The 20656-nt window shown below is 40.8% G+C and overlaps 1 protein-coding gene across 1 annotated transcript in view; it reads left to right on the top strand.

The window, feature by feature from the left end:
* Positions 1-20656, top strand: part of LARS1 (leucyl-tRNA synthetase 1) — a 72899-nt gene that overhangs the window by 20617 nt on the left and 31626 nt on the right. The window contains exons 4-14 of the mRNA XM_089673019.1: positions 4442-4522; positions 4610-4756; positions 8904-9065; positions 10617-10729; positions 12234-12297; positions 14062-14129; positions 15772-15997; positions 18437-18524; positions 18618-18694; positions 19040-19093; positions 20511-20651. Of these exons, the coding sequence (XP_089529145.1) occupies positions 4442-4522; positions 4610-4756; positions 8904-9065; positions 10617-10729; positions 12234-12297; positions 14062-14129; positions 15772-15997; positions 18437-18524; positions 18618-18694; positions 19040-19093; positions 20511-20651 (1221 nt within the window). The remainder of the gene's footprint in view (positions 1-4441; positions 4523-4609; positions 4757-8903; positions 9066-10616; positions 10730-12233; positions 12298-14061; positions 14130-15771; positions 15998-18436; positions 18525-18617; positions 18695-19039; positions 19094-20510; positions 20652-20656) is intronic.

Raw genomic sequence — 20656 nt, forward strand, 5'->3', positions numbered from 1 at the left:
CCCCATCATTGGTGTCAGTGGGAGGAATAGCACCCCATCATTGGTATCAGTGGGAGGAATAGTGCCCCATCATTAGTCAGTGGGAGGAATAGTGCCCCATGGTTGGTGTCAGTGGGGAGGAGGAATAATGCCCCATGGTTGGTGTCAGTGGGGAGGAGGAATAGTGCCCCATGGTTGGTGTCAGTGGGGGAGGAATAGTGCCCCATCATTGGTATCAGTGGGGAGAAAAGTGCCCCATCATTGGTATCAGTGGGGAGAAAAGTGCCCCATCATTGGTATCAGTGGGGAGAAAAGTGCCCCATCATTGGTGTCAGTGGGGGAGGAATAGTGCCCCATCATTGGTGTCAGTGGGGGAGGAATAGTGCCCCATCATTGGTGTCAGTGGGGGAGGAATAGTGCCCCATCGTTGGTGTCAGTGGGGGAGGAATAGTGCCCCATCATTGGTGTCAGTGGGAGGAATAGTGCCCCATCATTGGTGTCAGTGGGGAGGAGGAATAGTGCCCCATCATTGGTGTCAGTGGGGAGAATAGTGCCCCATCATTGGTGTCAGTGGGGGAGGAATAGTGCCCCATCATTGGTGTCAGTGGGGGAGGAATAGTGCCCCATCATTGGTGTCAGTGGGGGAGGAATAGTGCCCCATCATTGGTGTCAGTGGGGGAGGAATAGTGCCCCATCATTGGTGTCAGTGGGAGGAATAGTGCCCCATCATTGGTGTCAGTGGGGAGAATAGTGCCCCATCATAGGTGTCAGTGGGGAGGAGGAATAGTGCCCCATCATAGGTGTCAGTGGGGAGGAGGAATAATGCCCCATCGTTGGTGTCAGTGGGGGAGAGGAGCGGCTGCTCCTTCTTTCAGTTCGGCAGCTTGATTTTTGCGGGGCCGTTCGGCTCCGCCTCCTCGCCGGTGATTGGTCGCCTGTGTGCGCTGTGTGCGACCATCGAGCGGCCGAACTGAAAGAAGGAGCAGCCGCGCTTCCTGGACCGGATCATCGTGGGACCGGGACCGGAGCCAGGTAAGGTACAGCAGCCCCTCTGCCCACCCCTGTACTTAGTGTCCGTTGGAGGACACCGCCCCTGGAAAAAGTGCCGCCCTGACACACCGGCTCGCCGTATACCGGCGTTTAAGACGACCCCCGACTTTTCAGAAGATTTTCAGGGGTTGAAAAGTCATCTTATACGCCGGCAAATATGGTATATATATATATATATATGTGTATATGTGTGTGTGTATATATATGTATATTAATATACACGCGCTGCCTAAAATAAGCACTAGTGTGGCTTTGAAGATGCAATTTGCACTGCCGATTTCATTGCGGCTTATAACTTCATATAACAGAAGTAAGTTGCAATGAAATTGGCAAAAAGTAGTGTCTTGGTAATGTGAACGGTTCCAATGCTGGCAATGGAGTGCGACTTGTCATGTGATTTGGAACTGTCAATTCACGCGACAAGTCGCACCAGCGTAAACTGGGGCTCAGTGTGCCAGCAAGCAGTCAATCAAATCATAGATGGCTATATGCAAATATTACAAAAATATAACTGCTGCTTATGCAAAATAAACGGAAATAATAAAGTTTGTGGTCAATTTCAAATTACTGTTAACAGTTCATGAATATTCTGTGATGGTGAAACAATTGTTAGCTTCATCCATGTGAGTATTTACACCTGCTCCTATCCACAACTGTGCTCACTCCATTAAATTGACCTACAATACGTGTAAGGTCAGTAAACGCTTGTGTTTCTCTCAGTAGGCAGCTCTCAGGTCTCACAGTGGCTCCTATATATTCCCAGTAATGGTGTACACTCCTCTTGTCCTCTATGGTGTCTCAATGGTGTCCAGGACTTGACAAAGCGCAACTTGGTAACCTACACACGCTCCCAGCTGAAGCCAACGCCGGACACTGCCTTCGCTTGCCATGGTGACACCACCCGGGACGCTGACACCACGTGATTTGAAGCCGACAGGAGCGTTCTCCGATTTCAGCTCCTGTAGAGCGGATGGGCCATCAGTTGGAGTCACACTGTTCACTTCAGGCTGGTCAAATTTTATTATATTTGCTACTTTGTCTCACCCAATAAAGATGCACCTTCATTAAGGTGCTTGTCTGAGAGCATTTTCACAGCTATTTTTTTCAGTTCTTTGCATCATGCAAATAATTAACAAGGCAGCAATGGTGAGCTCATGATTAACTGTTCACATGTTTCCACCTGGAGTGGCCTCTCTGCGCTCATTTATGAGTTTCCCTCATATACAAGCTGACATAGACTTGTTCCAGTGACATGTTAAGATAGGAGAAGCAGCCTCCAACTGTGTAGTAATTTAATACGTATACTTTATTCATATAAAACCCAACTCTCATAATAAGAAATTTGTAAGACAGATCATAAAATAAGCTGGGATACTGCTGTGTAATCTACTTGAGGTCTGCGATTCACAGGCTCCGCCCTGAGTGTTTCGTCACATATCACATGGCTAATGAAGGTCTGAACAACTGATTAATGAGGTGAGCATGGTGTGAGCACAGTGCTGGACATAAGCAGGTGTAAGTACTCACATGGATGAAGCTAAAGACTGTTGCACATCATCACAAAATATTCATGAACTGTTAACAGTAATTTGAGACTGATCACAAACTTTATTATTGTCCTTTATTTTACATAAGCACCAGTTATAATTTGTAATTTATGTATATAACTATTTATCTGTGAGTTGATTGACTGCTGGCACACATTGATTATGTATTATTATTTATTTATTATAGCCCATATATATAATTTTACACTGGGTTGTGGGAAAACAAGTCCGCTTTTGCAGCAACCAGAGAGGGCTGGTCATTTATTTTTTACACAAACCACAAACGCAGTTCTTGCCATTTATTTTAATTGGTAGCGCAGGAGTTATTTACTTTTTATGTTTGCAAACTTTCCTTCTCTAATTTGGGAATTGCGAGGTGAAGAAATTATAGCATTTACATTGGTCCAAATGATGCATACACAAGCCTTTGATCCAGCTGAGATTTTTGACTATACTGTATATTTATATGATCAAAGCCTGCCGACTCATAATAAAGGTGCTTGAGCTGGATGGCCATATTTCATAGAGTAGTGGTGGCCCGTTCATTCTCCACTTATTTGAAACGTCCGCTTGGTAATTCAAACCATTAACCCACCATTGAACTGTCAGTTCAGTGTATAACAGGTTGTCTGCTAGACTTATATTGTGTGACAACTTCTTCTGATGTTGTTAATCATCAGATCTATATCCAGGGAATAAAAAATCATAAAGAATAAGCAAAATTTAAACTATGAAGTTACATTGAGATTAACAAGCAATAAACACATAAATTCCACTTTAATGCAGCGGAGAAATGGTCTGTGATTGGAGGAGAGCTGGCAATGTGACTTTGACAAGTTCTGGTCTCTTCTCCCATTTTTATTTTATTTAATTTTGTAAACTTTTCCTCCGTACTATTACACTCTGTCAGTTTCTGACTCCTAGACCTCATTGATGGATGCTCAGAGGTTGTAACCCTTTTCCAATCTATTACAGAGAAAGTGATTCTATTATTTTCTGTGTCCACATTGGAAATATTTTCCCGCCTATCCTGTGGAAAGGGAAAAACATCCCACTGGGGACATATGCAATAATTAAAACTTTGCAGAGGTTTGTAACTCTTCCCAACTCCATCCAAATGAGGAAAAAAATTTTTGACTCGAGTTTTATTTTAGGTAAAAAACCTGTGCGCTCCTCCTCCCACAAGCCCCTAACTACTTACTTGAGTTACCTCTCGATCTAGCGTTGTGCATGGGATCTTTGGCTCTCCTGAGTCTCTCCCTCCTCATTAGCTGATACAGCAACAGCAGCCATTGGCTCCCACTGCTATCAATAACAGTCAGTGAGCCAATGAAGAGAGAGTGGGGGTGGGGCCGAGCCACAGCTATGTGTCTTTTGGACGCATAGAACGGGGCTCGTGAGCGAGCATGTACCAGTGCCCCCATAGCAAGTGGCTTGCTATTAGGGACACTGGTCAAGGGGGATTAGCCAGGAGTTTCAGCGGGGGATCCGAGAAGAAGAGGATCAGGGCCTCTCTGTGCAAAACCACTGCACAGAGTAGATAAGTATGACATGTTTGTTATTTAAAAAAAACAAAAAAAAATCCAACCTTTAATATCACTTTAATGATCACCTAATAGTAAGTAATCTTTACTGTGATTTTGGGATGAAAATAATGCTTTGGTACAAATGCCCTATGCTGTATGTACAGTATATTGAGTGGCATGCAGTTTGTTATTATCCTATTCCCATGCAGAATATTTTCTTTGGAACTGTACTGTGATTTTATAATGGAGAATGCTTCACTAATGTTGTCATTATTGCAAAATGTGCAGCCTTGTAAGTGTAACTTAGCTTGAAAATTAATTAGTGTAATTTATGTTTAGTTTTCTGTAGGTTTCCAGAGACTGAAGGGCAAGATATGCCTTTTTCCATTTGGTCTGCATTGTACTGGCATGCCTATCAAAGTAAGTTCCCAACCTTTTCCATGAAGGTTTTATGTTGGTCAAATGTGTATGCACCTTTACCAATGTATGCTAACTTATTCTTCTCAGGCGTGTGCGGATAAACTGAAAAGGGAGATGGAGCTGTATGGCTGCCCACCTCAGTTTCCTGAAGAGGATGAGGAGGAGGAGGATGAAGAGATGCCAGCAATAAAAGAGGATGAGCTGGTTATGAAAGACAAATCCAAGGGAAAAAAGGTAAAGATGTGGTGCAATCCATTCATCTTCTAACAGAATGACATGTATCTGTCATGGACGCTTAAAGAATAACTTCAGATATGGATATTTTGACATTACATAACATACGTTACATTGGCCCAGCTTGGAACAATGTAACTATGCATTTACCATTCCTGTAGCTGGAAATCACTGTAGTAGACACCACTACTATAGTGATCTCTGCTAGCTTCCAGGTCCTGTGCCAAAATGCTGCTGCAGGAGGTCGGCCACTGAGCACAGGGGCCATTCAGAGATTTTAAATATTTAATGCAAAGTGTTCTTTGATTGGAAGAGGTGGAGTGGCGGCAGGGTAGTGCTGTTCACTCACTGAGAAATTCTCACCTGTGCCCAGCAGATAATCTCCTGCAACAGCAGCTCGACACAGGACCTGGAAGTTAGTGGGTATCACAGGAGTAGTGTGTCTGTTACAGTGATTTCCTGCTTCCAGAGAGATCTCACAGGTAAGGTATATGCATAGTTATAGTCGATCAAGTTGGACAATGTAACTATGTAAAATATCTACACCTGGAATTCTTCTTTAACCACATGCCGCCCAGCCACTGTAGAAATACGGCGGCAGGGCGGCACGGCTGGGCAAAAGCACGTTTTAAAACGTGTGTTTTGAAAACAGGTAGGGGGCGCGCGCGAGGCACGCCGCCGCCCTACCTGTCCCGCCGATCACAGCTGCGGATGTCAGTCGCCGGGTCACAGCCAGTCGTTACCGGCTATGTCCCGGCGATTGGCGGCAATCGCTGACAGAGAGCACAGCTGCAGTAGCTGTGCTTTCTGTCAGTTCCCTGACCGCTCCAGGACACGCTGATCGGGACAGAAGAGTTTCTCTGTCCCGATCAGCGGTGTTCCCTGCAGTACACACCCCCGCCCCCTAGTAAAACACTCCCCTCACACAGTTAACCCTTTCCCTGAATAATAAACTTAACCCCTTCCTCCCCAGTGCCATTAATACAGTGTCAGTGTTTTTTTTTTTTTTTTTTTTTTTCACTGATCACTGTATTGGTGTCACTGGGGATGTCAGTGACCCCAAGTCAGTACCCTCCAATGTCAGAATGTCCGCCGCTGTCCCGCAGTTTCGCCATAAGTCGCTGATCCCCACCATAAGTCACTGATCGCCGCCATAAGTCGCTGATCGTCGCCATTATTAGTATAAAAAAAAACTAAAAATCCCAGTATCTTTCCCGCCATTTGTAAACGCTATAACTTTCACGTAAACCAATTAATTTACACGCATTGGGTTTTTTTTTTTAGCAAAGACATGTCGCAGAATGCATTTTGGCAGAAATTTTTGACTAAATTTTGATTTTTAAATTTTTTTTTTACTGGACATGTTTTATAGCAAAAAGTCCAAAATATTGTTTTTTTCCTCAAAATTGTCAGTCTTTTTTTCTTTTAAAGCGCAAAAAATAAAAACCGCACAAGCGATCAAATACCGCCGACAGCTCAATTTGTGGGAAAAAAAGGATGTAAATTTCATTTATGTACCGTATTGCATGACCGCGCAATTGTCCGTTAAACTAGCGCAGCGCTGTATAGCAAAAAAATGGCGTAAATTGCAGTATCTATACCATAGTTTGTAGACACTATAACTTTCACACAAAGCAATCAATATACACTTATTGGGATTTTTTTTACCAAAAACATGTAGCAGAATACATTTTGGTCTAAATTTATAACCAACTTTGAGTTTACTATATATTTTTTATAGCTGAAAGTAAAAAATACTGTTCTTCTTCAAAATTTTTGGCCTTTTTTTGTTTATAGCGTGAAAAATAAAAAGCGCACAGGTGATCAAATACCACCGAAAGAAAGCTCTATTTGTGTGAGAAAAAGGACCTAAATTTCGTTTGGGTGCAGCATTGCATTATCAGTTGAATTAGTGCAGTGCCGAGTAGCAAAAAGAGGCCTGGTCATTAAGGGGGGTAAATCCTCTGGAGGTCAAGTGGTTAACCTGTTCCTGCCCGGGTAATAGCAAAATAACAGCCTAGCATGACTCTCATCGATCCGGTTGGGTGTCATGTGATGTCTTTCCCGGATTGCACCTCGCACGTGCCTGCGGGGCCTCACTGTGGCAAAATCTGTTACCTGCTGTGTACTTCTGACACAGCCGATGACAGATCTGTGAACCTGCCCTTTGCCAGTACCATGTGACCTGCTGTGACCAGTCACAGCAGGTCACATAACAGTTATAAACTATGGATGGCTTCCTTTCATGCCACCCAATCAGGGCTGTGGATAAGGGGGTACCACCAGTCGTCCTGTATGGGCCCAGGCCAGCAGGGGCCTAGGCAGCTGGGTGAATCAGATGTGGGCAGGGAGGGTGATCAGCACAGAGGGGGTGCAAAAACCGGAACCAGTCCCCTGTATGGCTCTCTCTGCCGCAGGTAAAAGCCAGCTTCTTCTCCTCTCCCTCCCCCCTGGCTTTCAGCTGCGGCAGAGAGAGCCATACAGAGAATTGGTTCCAGTAATTGCCCCCCCCCGCTTGGCACCTTATCATCCTCCCTGTGCATCATACGCTTCCCCATGCTTTCCCCCTGTGTGCCCCCACCCTTGCATTGCTGCTGGCTTCCCTCCCCTTCTTTCTACCAGCAACTTCAAGTGCACAATAGGATCCTTCAGGATGCAGAGTAGAGGAAAAATTCTGAAAATATGTAACATTTTACCAGCCCCTTTCCTTCCTGAATGAACACAATGAATGCTCATTACCGATCACTTACTGTGTTCATTCATAACTGAAGTCTAGTAAACTGTGGGTTTTTTTTGGGGGGGCGCCGTGCCAGGTTGGCTGTATGGGGCCCCGTGGTTTCTAACAGCAGCCCTGCATCCATTGTATATCATTGTGTCACTAGCTGTGATTGGTCACAGTGATAACGTACAGACGGTGCCAATCACAGCCCCTCTGTATCATGTGATTAACTGTGGCTAATTACAGCAACAAAAAAAAAAATCAGTTTTATTCAGTTAAATTCTTGCCTATAGCAAAGAAATTCTTTACTATAAGCAATCTTAATGTGTAAAAAAAAAAAAAAATACTGATCACTTCCCTAGAGTAGTGCAATGGTAACATTATTCTATGCTGGTCACAGTGTGTTATGAAACATAAATCATACAGAATGAAAAAAGTAATGAAAAATTAAAACATAATTGTGATTTGTTTTTTGGGTTTTTTTCGTACTGTCACCAGTGAGTGCCCCTGATCACCGCCACACCAGTTATATGATGACTCTGTACTGCACTGGTGACAGTATGTTAAAAATAAAATTGTGAAAATTAGACCAATTATTTATTCTCAAAATGTTATAACAGAAATAAAGTGTTTTTTTTTTTTATCTTCAAAGGTTTTGGTCTTTTTTCATTATTTAGCAAAAAATAACCCAGTGGTGATTAAATACCACCAAAAGAAAGCTCTAGTTGTGTGAACCAAATTATAAAAATTTTGTTTGGGTACAGTGTTGCATGACCATGCAATTGTCATTTTAAAGTTTGAGAGTTATGAAAGCTGAAAATTGGCCTGGGCAGGAGAGGGGTAAAAGTGCCTGATATTGAGCTGGTTAAGCTCACCACAGACTTTACAATCTGACTGTAAAATCTTCTTTAGATCCATCAACAACTATGTAGTGCAAGGGCATGTCTGAATGGATAGTTTTAGGTAGGTCCTCGTATTACATAGTTTGTGTAAATCTAAAGTTGGTCGTGCCAATGTTGTAAGTCAGATTATAACTTGTATGGTAAGCACTGAAAGGAGGCTAGTTTCAGAATGCATGATCTTATACCCAACAATATTGTATATTGTTATAAGTCCTCAACCAGCCAGCCAGCCAGCCAGAGAAGCAAATGGCACTTAAAAGATCATAGTACGGAGCCTTTGTTTTACTCTTCAGTTACATCATAAAGAGTTTATTTCTGCTTTCCGACAATCCATTTTTTTTTTTTTTCATTTCCATGTAGAACAATGTGATCAGTTTATTTTGTGTTTCACTAGAATCATTGATTACTTAAAAGCTAATCAAATATTCTGCTACAGATCTTGGATGGCAATGGACTGTTGTATAATTTTTTTTATACCTAAAAAGTTATTCAAATTATGTTTTTATTTGTTGTTATTGTTTAACAGAGTAAAGCAGCTGCAAAGTCTGGATCAGCAAAATATCAGTGGGTAATTATGAAATCCTTAGGACTCACAGATGAAGAGATCATAAAGTTTTCTGAAGCTGAACATTGGCTTAGCTATTTCCCACCTCTAGCAGTAGAAGACCTGAAAAGTATGGGGTTAAAGGTAAGGATTACAATAGTCAGCTGTGTAAGAGTATCTGTAGACATGAGATGACTGCTTTAGGTAATGGTCTCATGCTCATTTCTGGCCAATTGTTGTAAGGTAAAACACTGACTGGACAGGTTAAAAAGTTTTTTTTCTAATTTGCTGTTGATTTGGCCCCCCCACCTTCCTCAAGTCAATGTCACCAGCAATGGTTATCTTTTCCCTTCATTGCTCACACGAATAAGAACATTCAGCCAAGCAGAGTATTCCTATTTGGGGATACACCTTGTTGATGTCTCAATTTGGTTGGATGATTTTGGAATCTCTGACTGCCCTCATAGTGATTGCTGCGTTAAAGTAAACCTAAAATTGGTAAACTTGGTCGAAGGACTACATTACTGGTACATAGCCATGCCTGCATTGTAATTGTGTGGCCAATTCACACTACTGTATGTGCTTCAGCCTGTCTAGTTGCTGTGCAGAATCCATCTTTATCTCAACAAGATGCAACAAAAGGTCCAAGAATTGACAGGTTTTTTTTAATTATCATTATGATTTGTGTTCAAATTCTGCCTTAGTTTTCCTCCTAAGGTCTATTTTGCTAGTTGAATTGGAAAAAATCTCTAACAGCCAATATTTGCTGCATTCTTATTACTTGTCCTTTTACCCAAAGTAATAAGCTCATCAGATCTGCTGTGTTGCTTTTTTAATTACGTTGTAAACAGCCAGTACAGGTGCAATATAGCCATCACCTTTTTGATATATTAAAAAAAATAACAAAAAAAAAGTATTCATAACCAGTAAAAAAAAAAAAAAAAAAAAAAAGTCAGCAGCTAAAAAAACTGTAGCTGCTGACTTTCAAAAACCGGACACTCACCTGTCCCTATATTCAGCAATGTACTCACCGCAGTCAGTTTCACCAGCCGTCCCCTCTCTCCCCAGTGCCGGCATCTTAAATGTGGGCACCTGGCTGTGACAGCTTGCAGCTTCACAGCCGGGTGCCCACTGTGCATGCACGAGCAGCGCTGCACCTTGAGAAATGTCCTGTAGTCTTCTGGGACCTGTCATGAAGACTTCGGGGATGGAGGGGAGAGGAAAACCTCCACTTCCAATCTCCTAGGCGATCGCAGCGGACATTGGAGCATGTACCCGCTCCCCAAAGGTGCCATTCCTTAATGGGGAGCGGAGGACAAGGCCTTGAAGCAGAAAATCCCCTTTTGGGTGTTGTAGTGTTCCATGTCTTTTGTCATTTGAATTTCTAAAGTTGGCCATACACTTTTTTTTTTTTTTTACCGCACTTCTTTTATAAGAATGTTTTTGTTTTTTTCTTTTTTTTTTGTTCAGCTGGTGGACTTATATTTGAAACTGACATAAATTATCGATACAGTAATAAACTAATTATAGTCTATTGGCATGTTTGGGTGCCAAAGTGAATCCAGCTGCTGAAATCTTTAATTATAACAGATTATAAACCTGTATTTTATCAATAGCACAATGATGATTGCCTGCGGTTAGTGTCCTTTTGAGAGTAGCAGTTGCTTCTGAACTATAACTTGTCATTTTTTTTAGGTGGATTGGCGTCGTTCGTTTATCACCACAGATGTAAACCCTTATTATGACTCCTTTGTAAGATGGCAGTTTGTAACCCTACTAGAAAGGAATAAAATCAAATTTGGAAAAAGGTATATGTTCTTTTCTTTCTTTGTTTTTTATTTTGTGGGTTTTTTCTTTTTTTTTTTCAACCACTTGCCAACTGGTCACAGTAAATGTACTGTGAGCAGGTGGCAGGTGCAGTCACAGTCACGTATATGTACATGGTTGGCCTTCTTCCAGGCTTGGGCATGCCCATGGGTGCCCTCTGTCAACCCATGCTGTGAATGGACACAGCACGAGTTTGGCAGCTGAGTTCAACCAATAATTTGGGCTGAAGGCAGCTGTTTGGCTGCGTCCAATCACACACAAATAAAAATTTACCAGTAGCATCGTAGCTGCACAAATTCCACTATATACATACCATTGTTTGTAGGCGCTATACCGTTCCCATGAAGCAGTTAATATACACTTAGCCTGGCCATACATTATACAATTTTCTTGAGATTTTTGGTTTAGATTTACCAAAAACCATATAATAGGAGATCAAAACTAACAACACTTTCAATTGTATCCAATTAGGCAGGCTCTTGCACTACATAGTTGAAGGTAAATCTAAAGGAAATTGGACAGAAAATTGTATAGTGTATGGGCAGCCTTAGTGGGATATTTATTTATTTTTTTTACCAAAGATATGTAAAAGAATACATTTGGCCTAGATTTATGAAGAAATTAAATTTTTGGATTTTTTTTTATTAGATATGCTTTATAACAAAAAGCAGAAAATGTGTGTTTTTGTTTTTTTTTTTTTTTCAAACATTTTTGGTCTTTTTTCGATTATATAATAAAGAATAAAAAAAACCCAGTGCTGATAAAATATCACCAAAAGAAAACTCTATTTGTGTGTACAAAAAAAAAGATCTAAATTTCATTTGTGTACAGTGTTACATGACCGCACAACTGCCAGTTAAAGTAGTACAGTGCTGAATAGCAAAATAATGCTCTGGTCATGAAGGGGGTTAAACTTTCTGGTGGTCAAGTGGTTAAACTGTTCATTCTGTGGAGCAACAATACAGTGTAGCAAGTATAAACCATACCTAGAGGTGGATGGATACTAACATTTTTTTATTTTATTTTTTTTAAGCTTGGTTTCCTTTTCTTTGTAGAGAGAGGTTTCCTTCGAAGAGTCATGTGTCTTATGCACAGATTTTTTTTTTTTTCTTTGCTTTTTTTTTTTTTAGTAGATGCATAGAAATCTGTAGATCCCCCCCCCACAAATACAGTGGTTAGCAGAAATGCTTTGACGTGTTTACATGCAGTTTTATTCTTAATTATATGGCTAAAGTTGGTGCTTCTACTTACAACATGTAAATATAGGCTAACCAATCAAGGAACACGTACAATTAATGAACAGCTGCATATGACATCATCAAGGTATTTTCTGCTACCAGTCGTATTTGTGCATCATGCCATCATTTTCATGTCTCTTTCTGTTAACTATTTGTTTTGATGGGATATTTGATGTGGCTGACACAAGCCTTTAGAGTGATTTTTTTGGTGTATACTTTTTATAACCTATACTTTTCTTTTCCTCAGGTACACCATTTATTCACCAAGAGATGGCCAGCCATGCATGGATCATGATAGACAGACGGGAGAGGTTATTTTTTTTTCAATGCTTTTTCAGTCATTATTTTGCAAAGAATTAGAAATTGATTTTCCTAAATGCTAATGTGCAGTACTGGTTTAGTTTAGCCAGATGTTCCTGGTCTTTGGTCAGAAAACTGCTAGAGGAAGGCTGAATAATTTATAGAACTATGATCTCCACTAAAGCTCATCTGCATCTTCTAGTCAGCATCCTATTTTCCTAAACCTTGAACCTTACTCAAAGCTACTTAAAGCGATTTTAAAGGAACTTTTTTTTTTTTAAATTAAAATAATAAACTCAAATTATACTCGCCTGCCCACAGAGTGGCCCTGAACCTACTCTTCTGAGGTCTTCCGCTGGCGATCTTGGCACTTCTTCTGTGTCTTCCCCATATCAAGCACTTGTGGCAGATGTGTGGCTCGATCCCGAGCCGGGCGGTGTGCATCGATTGATAAACACAGTGTGGCTCGGTTCTGCTTCCTGCTCGCAGGATTTGACTGACAATAGTTCCTGCTGTTCCCAGCTAAACTTGCGAGAGGGAGAGAAGACCAGCAGATGGCACAGACCTTGGTTGATAGAGACCCCTAGGTGCACAGCAAATGGCAAACCTATTTTACCTTAATGCAGGGAATGTACACCAATTATTTTTTTTGCTTTTTTGTTTTTGTTCAATATCCTTCTTGCAGCTTTCCTAAAACAAGATGGAGTTCAGTTTGTAATGGTAGGTAAAGTATAACTCCATCCTGAACTTTGTTTTGGATAGCAGAAGGAACGGTCAAATTTGCTGTCTTTGTTACCATTGGAGAATTTTTCAATCACATTCAATGGGACTAACCCAGGGGTGGGCAAACATTTTGACTTGAGGGCCGCAGTGGGTTCATATATTGGACCTGGGGGCCGGACCAAGAGTAGATGAATGATGTGTATGTGTCATCCATAGTAAATATAGTAATATTCCCCCATAGTAAGCATAGTAATTAATCCCCCATATAGTAATTCATCCCCCATAGTAATTCATCCCCCATAGTAATTCATCCCCCATATAGTAATTCATCCCCCATATAGTAACTCATCCCCCATATAGTAACTCATCCCCCATATAGTAATTCATCCCCCATATAGTAATTCATTCCCCATATTAATTCATCCCCCATATTAAGTCCCCAAGTCCCCCCTGTGTCAATTCACTTACCTTTGCTCCCCGCGTTCCTCTCGCCGTGTTCCCGTGCCGTTCCGGTGTAGCATGAAAATCTGTCTCCTATGAGGATCTGTCCCCCTGGACGTATCTGTGCATGTGCCAGTTTCAGGCATTAGCAGCCGATCGGCGATCTCCGGCACATGCGCAGATACGTCGAGGGGGACAGATCCTCATAGGAGACAGATTTTCATGCTACACCGGTCTTCAGGGCGGACTGTGAGAGGAGCCTAGCTCCCCTCACGTTCTCCGCGGGCCGGATTAAAAGGTCCGGCGGGCCGTAGTTTGCCCATTGCTGGACTAACCCCACTGAACATTGAATCCTTGAGATATAACTACTATACCCCACTATGTGACGTCAAACTGTAGGTGCTACTTTATTCTTACATGCATTACTGAAGGTGGTCATAACCGGTAAAAATGTTTCAGGGTGTACAGTATGTAATTTTATTTTGATCCCTGAAATAAAACGTTGCATACAATAGGCATAGCAAAAATAAATGATCAGTGCCAGTTCTTTGTAGATCGTGCATATATATTTTAAGCTGTCATCTAATTTAGCTGTGGTATATTTTGTTTAGGGTGTTGGTCCCCAAGAATATACACTTATTAAAATGAAGGTCCTTGACCCTTATCCATCAAAACTGAGGTAGGTCTGATTAATATACTCCTGTATAAGTAGCCTAGGTTTGTAGTGGAATGGTAGATTTGGGGCTTTAGGATCATGTTTCAGACACTTTAAATTTGTTTGGACAGAATTGGCATGCCATTACAGCATAAAACACCCTGAGGCAGAGGTATGGCTGTTCGAGTAGAATTTCCCCATATTGTTCAATGCAGTAGTTTATTACATTGAGAAGTCAGAAATTGGGGTCCATTTTCCTTCTGATATGTAAAACCCCTTAATGACGAACTTAAAGTAGTTCTCTGTTTTTGGTTTTGGACAGAATACACAATATGCTACTGCTTTGGGGATGGAAGTATACCTTCATCCTCTTCAATCAGCCTTTTTAACCGTCATTAACGTCTGAGGCATCCACCATTCAATGGTGCTGGGCTTTCTTCCATGTAATGCAGACCAATCCATCTGCTTTCTATGTTTTATCTGAGCAGTACAGCGTAAGTTAAATACTAATACTTTTCTTTGTTGTGTTCCAATGAACAGCAGCAGGAAAACTACCACTAGCAAATCAGGAGGGATTTGTAATGGGAAAACTGTTAAGTAATTATTTAGGGATTTAGTAGATGCTGAAGAGTTAACCCACATGTGAGGTTCTCGCCTCTATGGGACTCTATAAGTAGTATCTATGTGTTTGAGTTCCTGGGTCTGAATACCTCTATTGTCTATTATGAGGTTTCCCCACCCTACCCGTTGAATTATTATTTTATGTATTTTATGTTGCGGAGAATGCAGTGGTAGTAGCTGGAACACTTAGTTTGGCAGGACCATTGTTTGGCAGGAATTATGGTGGGCAGATTTCACTGTTAAAGCATCCAAGGCATGCAAGAAGTCTGGGCCTGACTCGGTATACTATATTCCATCTATAATTAAAATAGTGTTTGAGTGGATTGGCCATTTAAGGGCTGTCATGTGCTCAGAATAAAATAAATCTGTCAAAGTAATAACAAACATAAAATCTCCTGCGCCCAAAGGTAATGGTTGGCTACTTTCTCATACTGGCTTTCTTGGATAGCTCTCACATTGCTGCCTTCACAAGACTGGGGAAGTCTGGAAACACTGTAACCACAAAACAGGGTGCACTGGCCTGGTGTATTATCCTTAAAACATTTTTATTTCATCAAAGGTACTAAGTAATATACTCAGAAAGTGACAAATGCTTCAAAAGGTTGTCATAAAAACAACGTCCAGTCCACGATTCGCCATGACAAATGGCAGAACAAGGGATCTTCCAACAGGCTAATGTGTTTTGAGGACTTGCCTCTTCACCCTTAGGTTAGCTCTGAGGAAGAGGCATGTCGTCGAAACACATTAGCCTGTTGGAAGTTCCCTTGTCCTGCCATTTGTCATAGCGAATCATGGACTTGATGCTGTTTTTATGATGAGCTTCTGACGTATTTATTACATTGTGAGTATATTACTTGCCACCTTTGATTAAATAAAAATGTGTTAAGGATAATGCACTAGGCCAGTGCACCCTCTGTTTTGTTTTGTGGTTAAAATAAATCTGTTGTATTGCTTTTGTATTACACTGCGATATATATATATAGAGAGAGAGAGAGACTGTATATTTATATATAGATATATTAAATCTTTCTGCTTAATTTTCCAGTGGGTTGAAAGGAAAGAATGTTTACCTAGTAGCTGCTACACTGCGCCCAGAAACTATGTTTGGACAGACAAACTGTTGGCTGCGGCCCGACATGCCCTACATTGCATTTGAGACTGCCACTGGTGATATATTTGTGTGTGCTCAGAGGGCAGCAAGGAACATGTCTTACCAGGGTTTTACCAAAGACAATGGGGTTGTTCCAGTAGTCAAAGAGCTCATGGGAGAGGTGAGTGCTTAGGGCAAAAAGATAGAAATCTTATTTTGTTTTTTGACAAACTTCTACCTACATTCACACTCCTATGTTAGAGATTCTTTTCTTCTTTTCTTCTTTTTTTAATGAAATCTGAAAAAAAAATCCATCTCTTCAAATGTGCATGATTTGACCTTTTGGTGTACTTTTCCAACCTTCCACTTTTGCCTCAGTCTCCTCGTGGGGGAGATTTACTAAAACTGGTGCACACAGAATGTGGTGCAGCTGTGCACAGTAATCAGTCTGCTTTCAGGTTTTATTGTCAAAACATAATTGAACAAGCTGAAGTTAGAATCTGATTAGTTACTATGCACAGCTGCACCAGATTGTGTGAGCACCAGTGTGAGTAAATCTCCCCTAATGCGCTTCTCTATAAGCGACTTAGCTGACTACTCCACACCTTCTTGATATTTCCTCTAAGCGACTTCACAATTATAGTTTTCTCTGTTATCTGCAGCAACCACAGATATTCCACTGACAGGATTCAGTGGTCTCCCTGTTACTGTTGCTACCCCTGAACTTCCTCCTTATAATGGTAGTGCAGATATTGTATTTATAGTGACATCTTCTCACTATACTTTCCGGTGAAAGAATGCTTTAAGTGTGAATCGTATTTCCCTGTGTGTTGTAAGCACTAATTGAAAACTAACATTCATTCTATTTAAACTTTAGAAGTAAACTTTACGAAGCATGCTAGGTACAGCGGCAAGAAAAAATATTGAACACGCCACCATTCTTCTCAGTAAATCTATTTCTGAAGGTGCTATTGGGATGAAATTTTCACCACATGTCGGTAACAACCCATGCAATCCATACATACAAAGAAACCAAAACAACTAAGTTCAGAAATTTTTATGTGTAATAAAATAGAATGACACAAGGAAAAAGTATTGAACAAGTTAACTGAAATTCATTTAATACTTCGTACAAAATCCTTTGTTGGTAATGACAACTTCAAGACTCCTGTATGGAGAAACTAGTCGCATGCATTGCTCAGGTGTGATTTTGGCCCTTTCTTCCACACAGTCTTCAAATCTTGAAGGTTCTGTGGACCTCTTCTATGAACTCTGATCTTTATTTTTTTCTATATATTTTTTATTGGATTCAAATCGGGTCGATTCTAGCAGCTATGTTTTCTTTCTTTCAAACCAGTTGAGAATTTCCTTGGCTTTGTGTTTGGGATCATTTGTCTTGCTGAAATGTCCACCCTTGTTTTATCTTCATCATCCTGGTAGATGGCAGTAAAATTTTATCAAGAATGTCTTGGTACATTTTTACATTCATCCTTCAATGACATGAGGTTTGCCAGTACCACATGTACCTATTCTGCAAAACAGCCCCACACCATGATGTTCCCACCTCCAATCTTCACTGTTGGTACGGTGTTTTTGGGGTGATGTGCAGTGCCATTTGACTTCCAAACATGGTGTGTATTATGGCATCTAAAGAGTTACATTTTTGGTCTCATCTGACCAGACTATATTCTCACAGTATTTCACAGGATTGTCTAAATGTTGTGCAGCAAAATTTCAATGAGCTTCAGCATGCTTTTTCTTCAGCAATGAAGTCTTGCATGGTGAGCGTGCATACAGGTAATGGCGGTTGAGGGCATTACTTATGGTTTTCTTTAAGACAATTGTGCCTGATAGTTCCAGGAGCTTTCTGAAGCTCTCCACAAGTGGTCCTTGGCTCTTGGACAGCTCTTCTGATAATTCTTTTCACTCCTCTGTCAGAAATCTTGTGAGGAGCATCAGGTCGTTGCCGGTTTATGGTGAAATTATGTTCTTGTCACTTCCAGATGAACAGTGCTCACTGGAATATTCAGAAGTTTAGAAATCCTTCTGTAACTAATGCCATCAGTATGTCTTGCAACAAAAAGGTTCCGAAGGTCTTGAGAGATCGCTATGCTTTTACCCATCATGGGATGTCACCCTGGTAATAGGGCACCTTTTTATAGGCCATCAGCTAAGACTGAACCAGATGATATTAATTTGTACTGACGAGGCACAAAATTGCTTTCTAATTACTGATAGAGTTCAGCTGGTGTCTTTGCTTTCCATGCTTTTTTTCCACCTCCCTTTCTTTGTGTTCAATACCTTTCCCTCTGTCATTAAATTTTATTACACATAACTTAATTTTTGAACTTCTTTATTTTTGTTTCTTCATATATATGGACTGCATGGGTTGTTACCAACATGTGGTGAAAATTTCATGTCAATAGCACCTTCGGAAATATATTTTACTGAGAAAAATGGTGACGTGTTCAATACTTATGTTACTCGCTGCACACTGCATTTTCTCTGTATACCTTTACCTTTATTCGCTAACTGATCAGAAACTGAAATATAATTTTAGTTCAAATCAAACTGAACCAGTTGTAGGTGCTTCCTCTAATACATTTTACTGTTCTTGCAGGACCTTCTGGGTGCTGCTTTGTCAGCTCCACTGACTTCCTATAAAGTAATTTATGCCCTTCCAATGCTTACCATCAAAGAAGACAAAGGTAATTTTATTAGATCCACCATGGAATAATTATCTAAGTAAGTGATGACTTCAAGCTGCTCTTATTTAAGAAGAGGTTTGTTTTATCTTCCAGGCACAGGGGTGGTAACCAGTGTCCCTTCTGATGCTCCAGATGACATAGCAGCCTTAAGAGATCTGAAGAAGAAACAGGTTAGTTTCTAATCATTTTATGTTCCTATGGTAGCTTGTCAGATATCAAGTGCACTTATTTATTGACACAAGGATGATTTGGTCTCCTTTAATGCTGGAGGAAAGAACCGTGGAAGGCTTTGCCTTTTGCCTTTTGATATTTGAACAGGTATTCATTTTAATTTGCAGCAGGGATCTGATTGGGTGCCGGGGGTCCAATACACCTTCACTTCATGCTTTTCTAGGTTTTAAAGGCCCAGGCTAACATTTTAAATGAATGTGTAATTGCAATACAATTTTGCTTCAGGTAAATTCAAGGTAATTGTTTTACATGTATTTCCAGTTTATTCCTGTCCCTTTTTGCAGGCACTCAGAGTAAAATATGGAATAAAGGATGAAATGGTATTACCTTTTGAACCTGTGAGTATAGAACATTTAGTTTTTCTATTTTTAAGTAATAGCTATACATACCCATTTCTAGCAACACATTTTTGTTTCTTTATTTTGGTGCTGCACAAACACTTAACTATTGTATAAGGAAAAAAATGCAAATAATGCAGTTAATATAACAAAAGTGACAGGCTGGCCAGACCTCTGCATTACAGAAAATACTATGGTAGTGTAAAGTAGACCTCACTGATCTGCAGCCAGGTCCCTAATGTAAAACACAACTCCAGACATGAGACACAGCTGCACACACGCCTTATCAACGCCTGTGTAATAAAATGGAATGACACAGGGAAAAAGTATTGAACACACGAAGAAAGGGTGGTGCAAAAAGGCATGGAACGCCAAGACACCAGCTGAAATCTATCAGTAATTAGAAAGCGATTCTGCCCCTTGTCAGTGCAAATTAATATCATCTGGTTCAGTCTCAACTGATGGCCTATAAAAAGGTGAGTAACTGAGCAGCTAAATTTGAGCATTGTTACATGAGGGGTCTGCTTTCAGACTGTATTTCCAATAAAATGTTAAGGGTGCCGTGGTGGCAGGTTGACCTGAATGGTTTCAACATATTGCCTTCAATTTTTTTCCAGTGATTCTTTAAAGTGGAACTATACTGCATCTGAGCACCACAAACTAAAAACACTGTTTCATTCATTTTTAACATTGAAAGCAAACTACCCCATCCATCCATGTCTCCATGCTTTATTTTGCTGAGAAATCACTTTGAAAAACATCCCCTAGCATTCCGGCCGTGGCCATCTTGAGTAAGGGCAAATTATTCATGTAGCATTTACTTCCTGGATTCCAGCTGCCCTTAGCTCAGGCATGCAGGCAGGAGGGTGTGCTTAGCTGAGAAAACACCTACTTCCCTCCTGAAGACTTCTGGGATGTATGACATCATTTGCCTAGGCCTGGAAAACAGGAAGTGACTGAAGAAATGTAAAACAAAAGTTTAAAACAAGTAACTATGACATACTTTCCTATCCATTTAATAATTATTCAAAATAGTCAATGTTGATTGAGAGAGTGAAGTTCTTCTTTAAAATGCACCTTAAAGCGGCACTATTCTCACCTGGAGCTCCCCGCAAGCTGCTGACATCTAGCGGCCGGCTTCTGGGTATCGAGTGACGGACACTTTCATTGGCCGGGCTGATATAACGTTTGTGTGCGCACAAGAGCGTAGTCTGCTTCGGCATTGCTGAAATTCTGCAATGAGCTGCTGTGTGCAGCTCACTGTAAAGGGGTGGACAGGCAGGTAGGTTGCTTTAATGCAGAAGAGATAAAGCATGTCTCTTCTGCATTAAAAACCCTGCCTATTCGCCCATTTTTGTTTTTTTGTACATAAAGTTTCACTTTAAGCTGTATGGTGACCGATCTTCTGTCTTTATAGGTGCCAATCATTGAGATCCCTGGCTATGGAAACCTGTCTGCTCTTCAGGTCTGTGATGAACTGAAAATCCAAAGCCAAAATGACCGGGAAAAGCTGGCTGAAGCCAAGGAAAAGGTCTATCTGAAAGGATTCTATGAAGGTGTATG

This window comes from Staurois parvus, unplaced genomic scaffold (assembly GCF_062004578.1).
Source record: "Staurois parvus isolate SC_StPar_1 unplaced genomic scaffold, SC_StPar_1.0 ptg000133l, whole genome shotgun sequence".
In the NCBI taxonomy this organism is placed as follows: Eukaryota; Metazoa; Chordata; class Amphibia; order Anura; family Ranidae; genus Staurois; species Staurois parvus.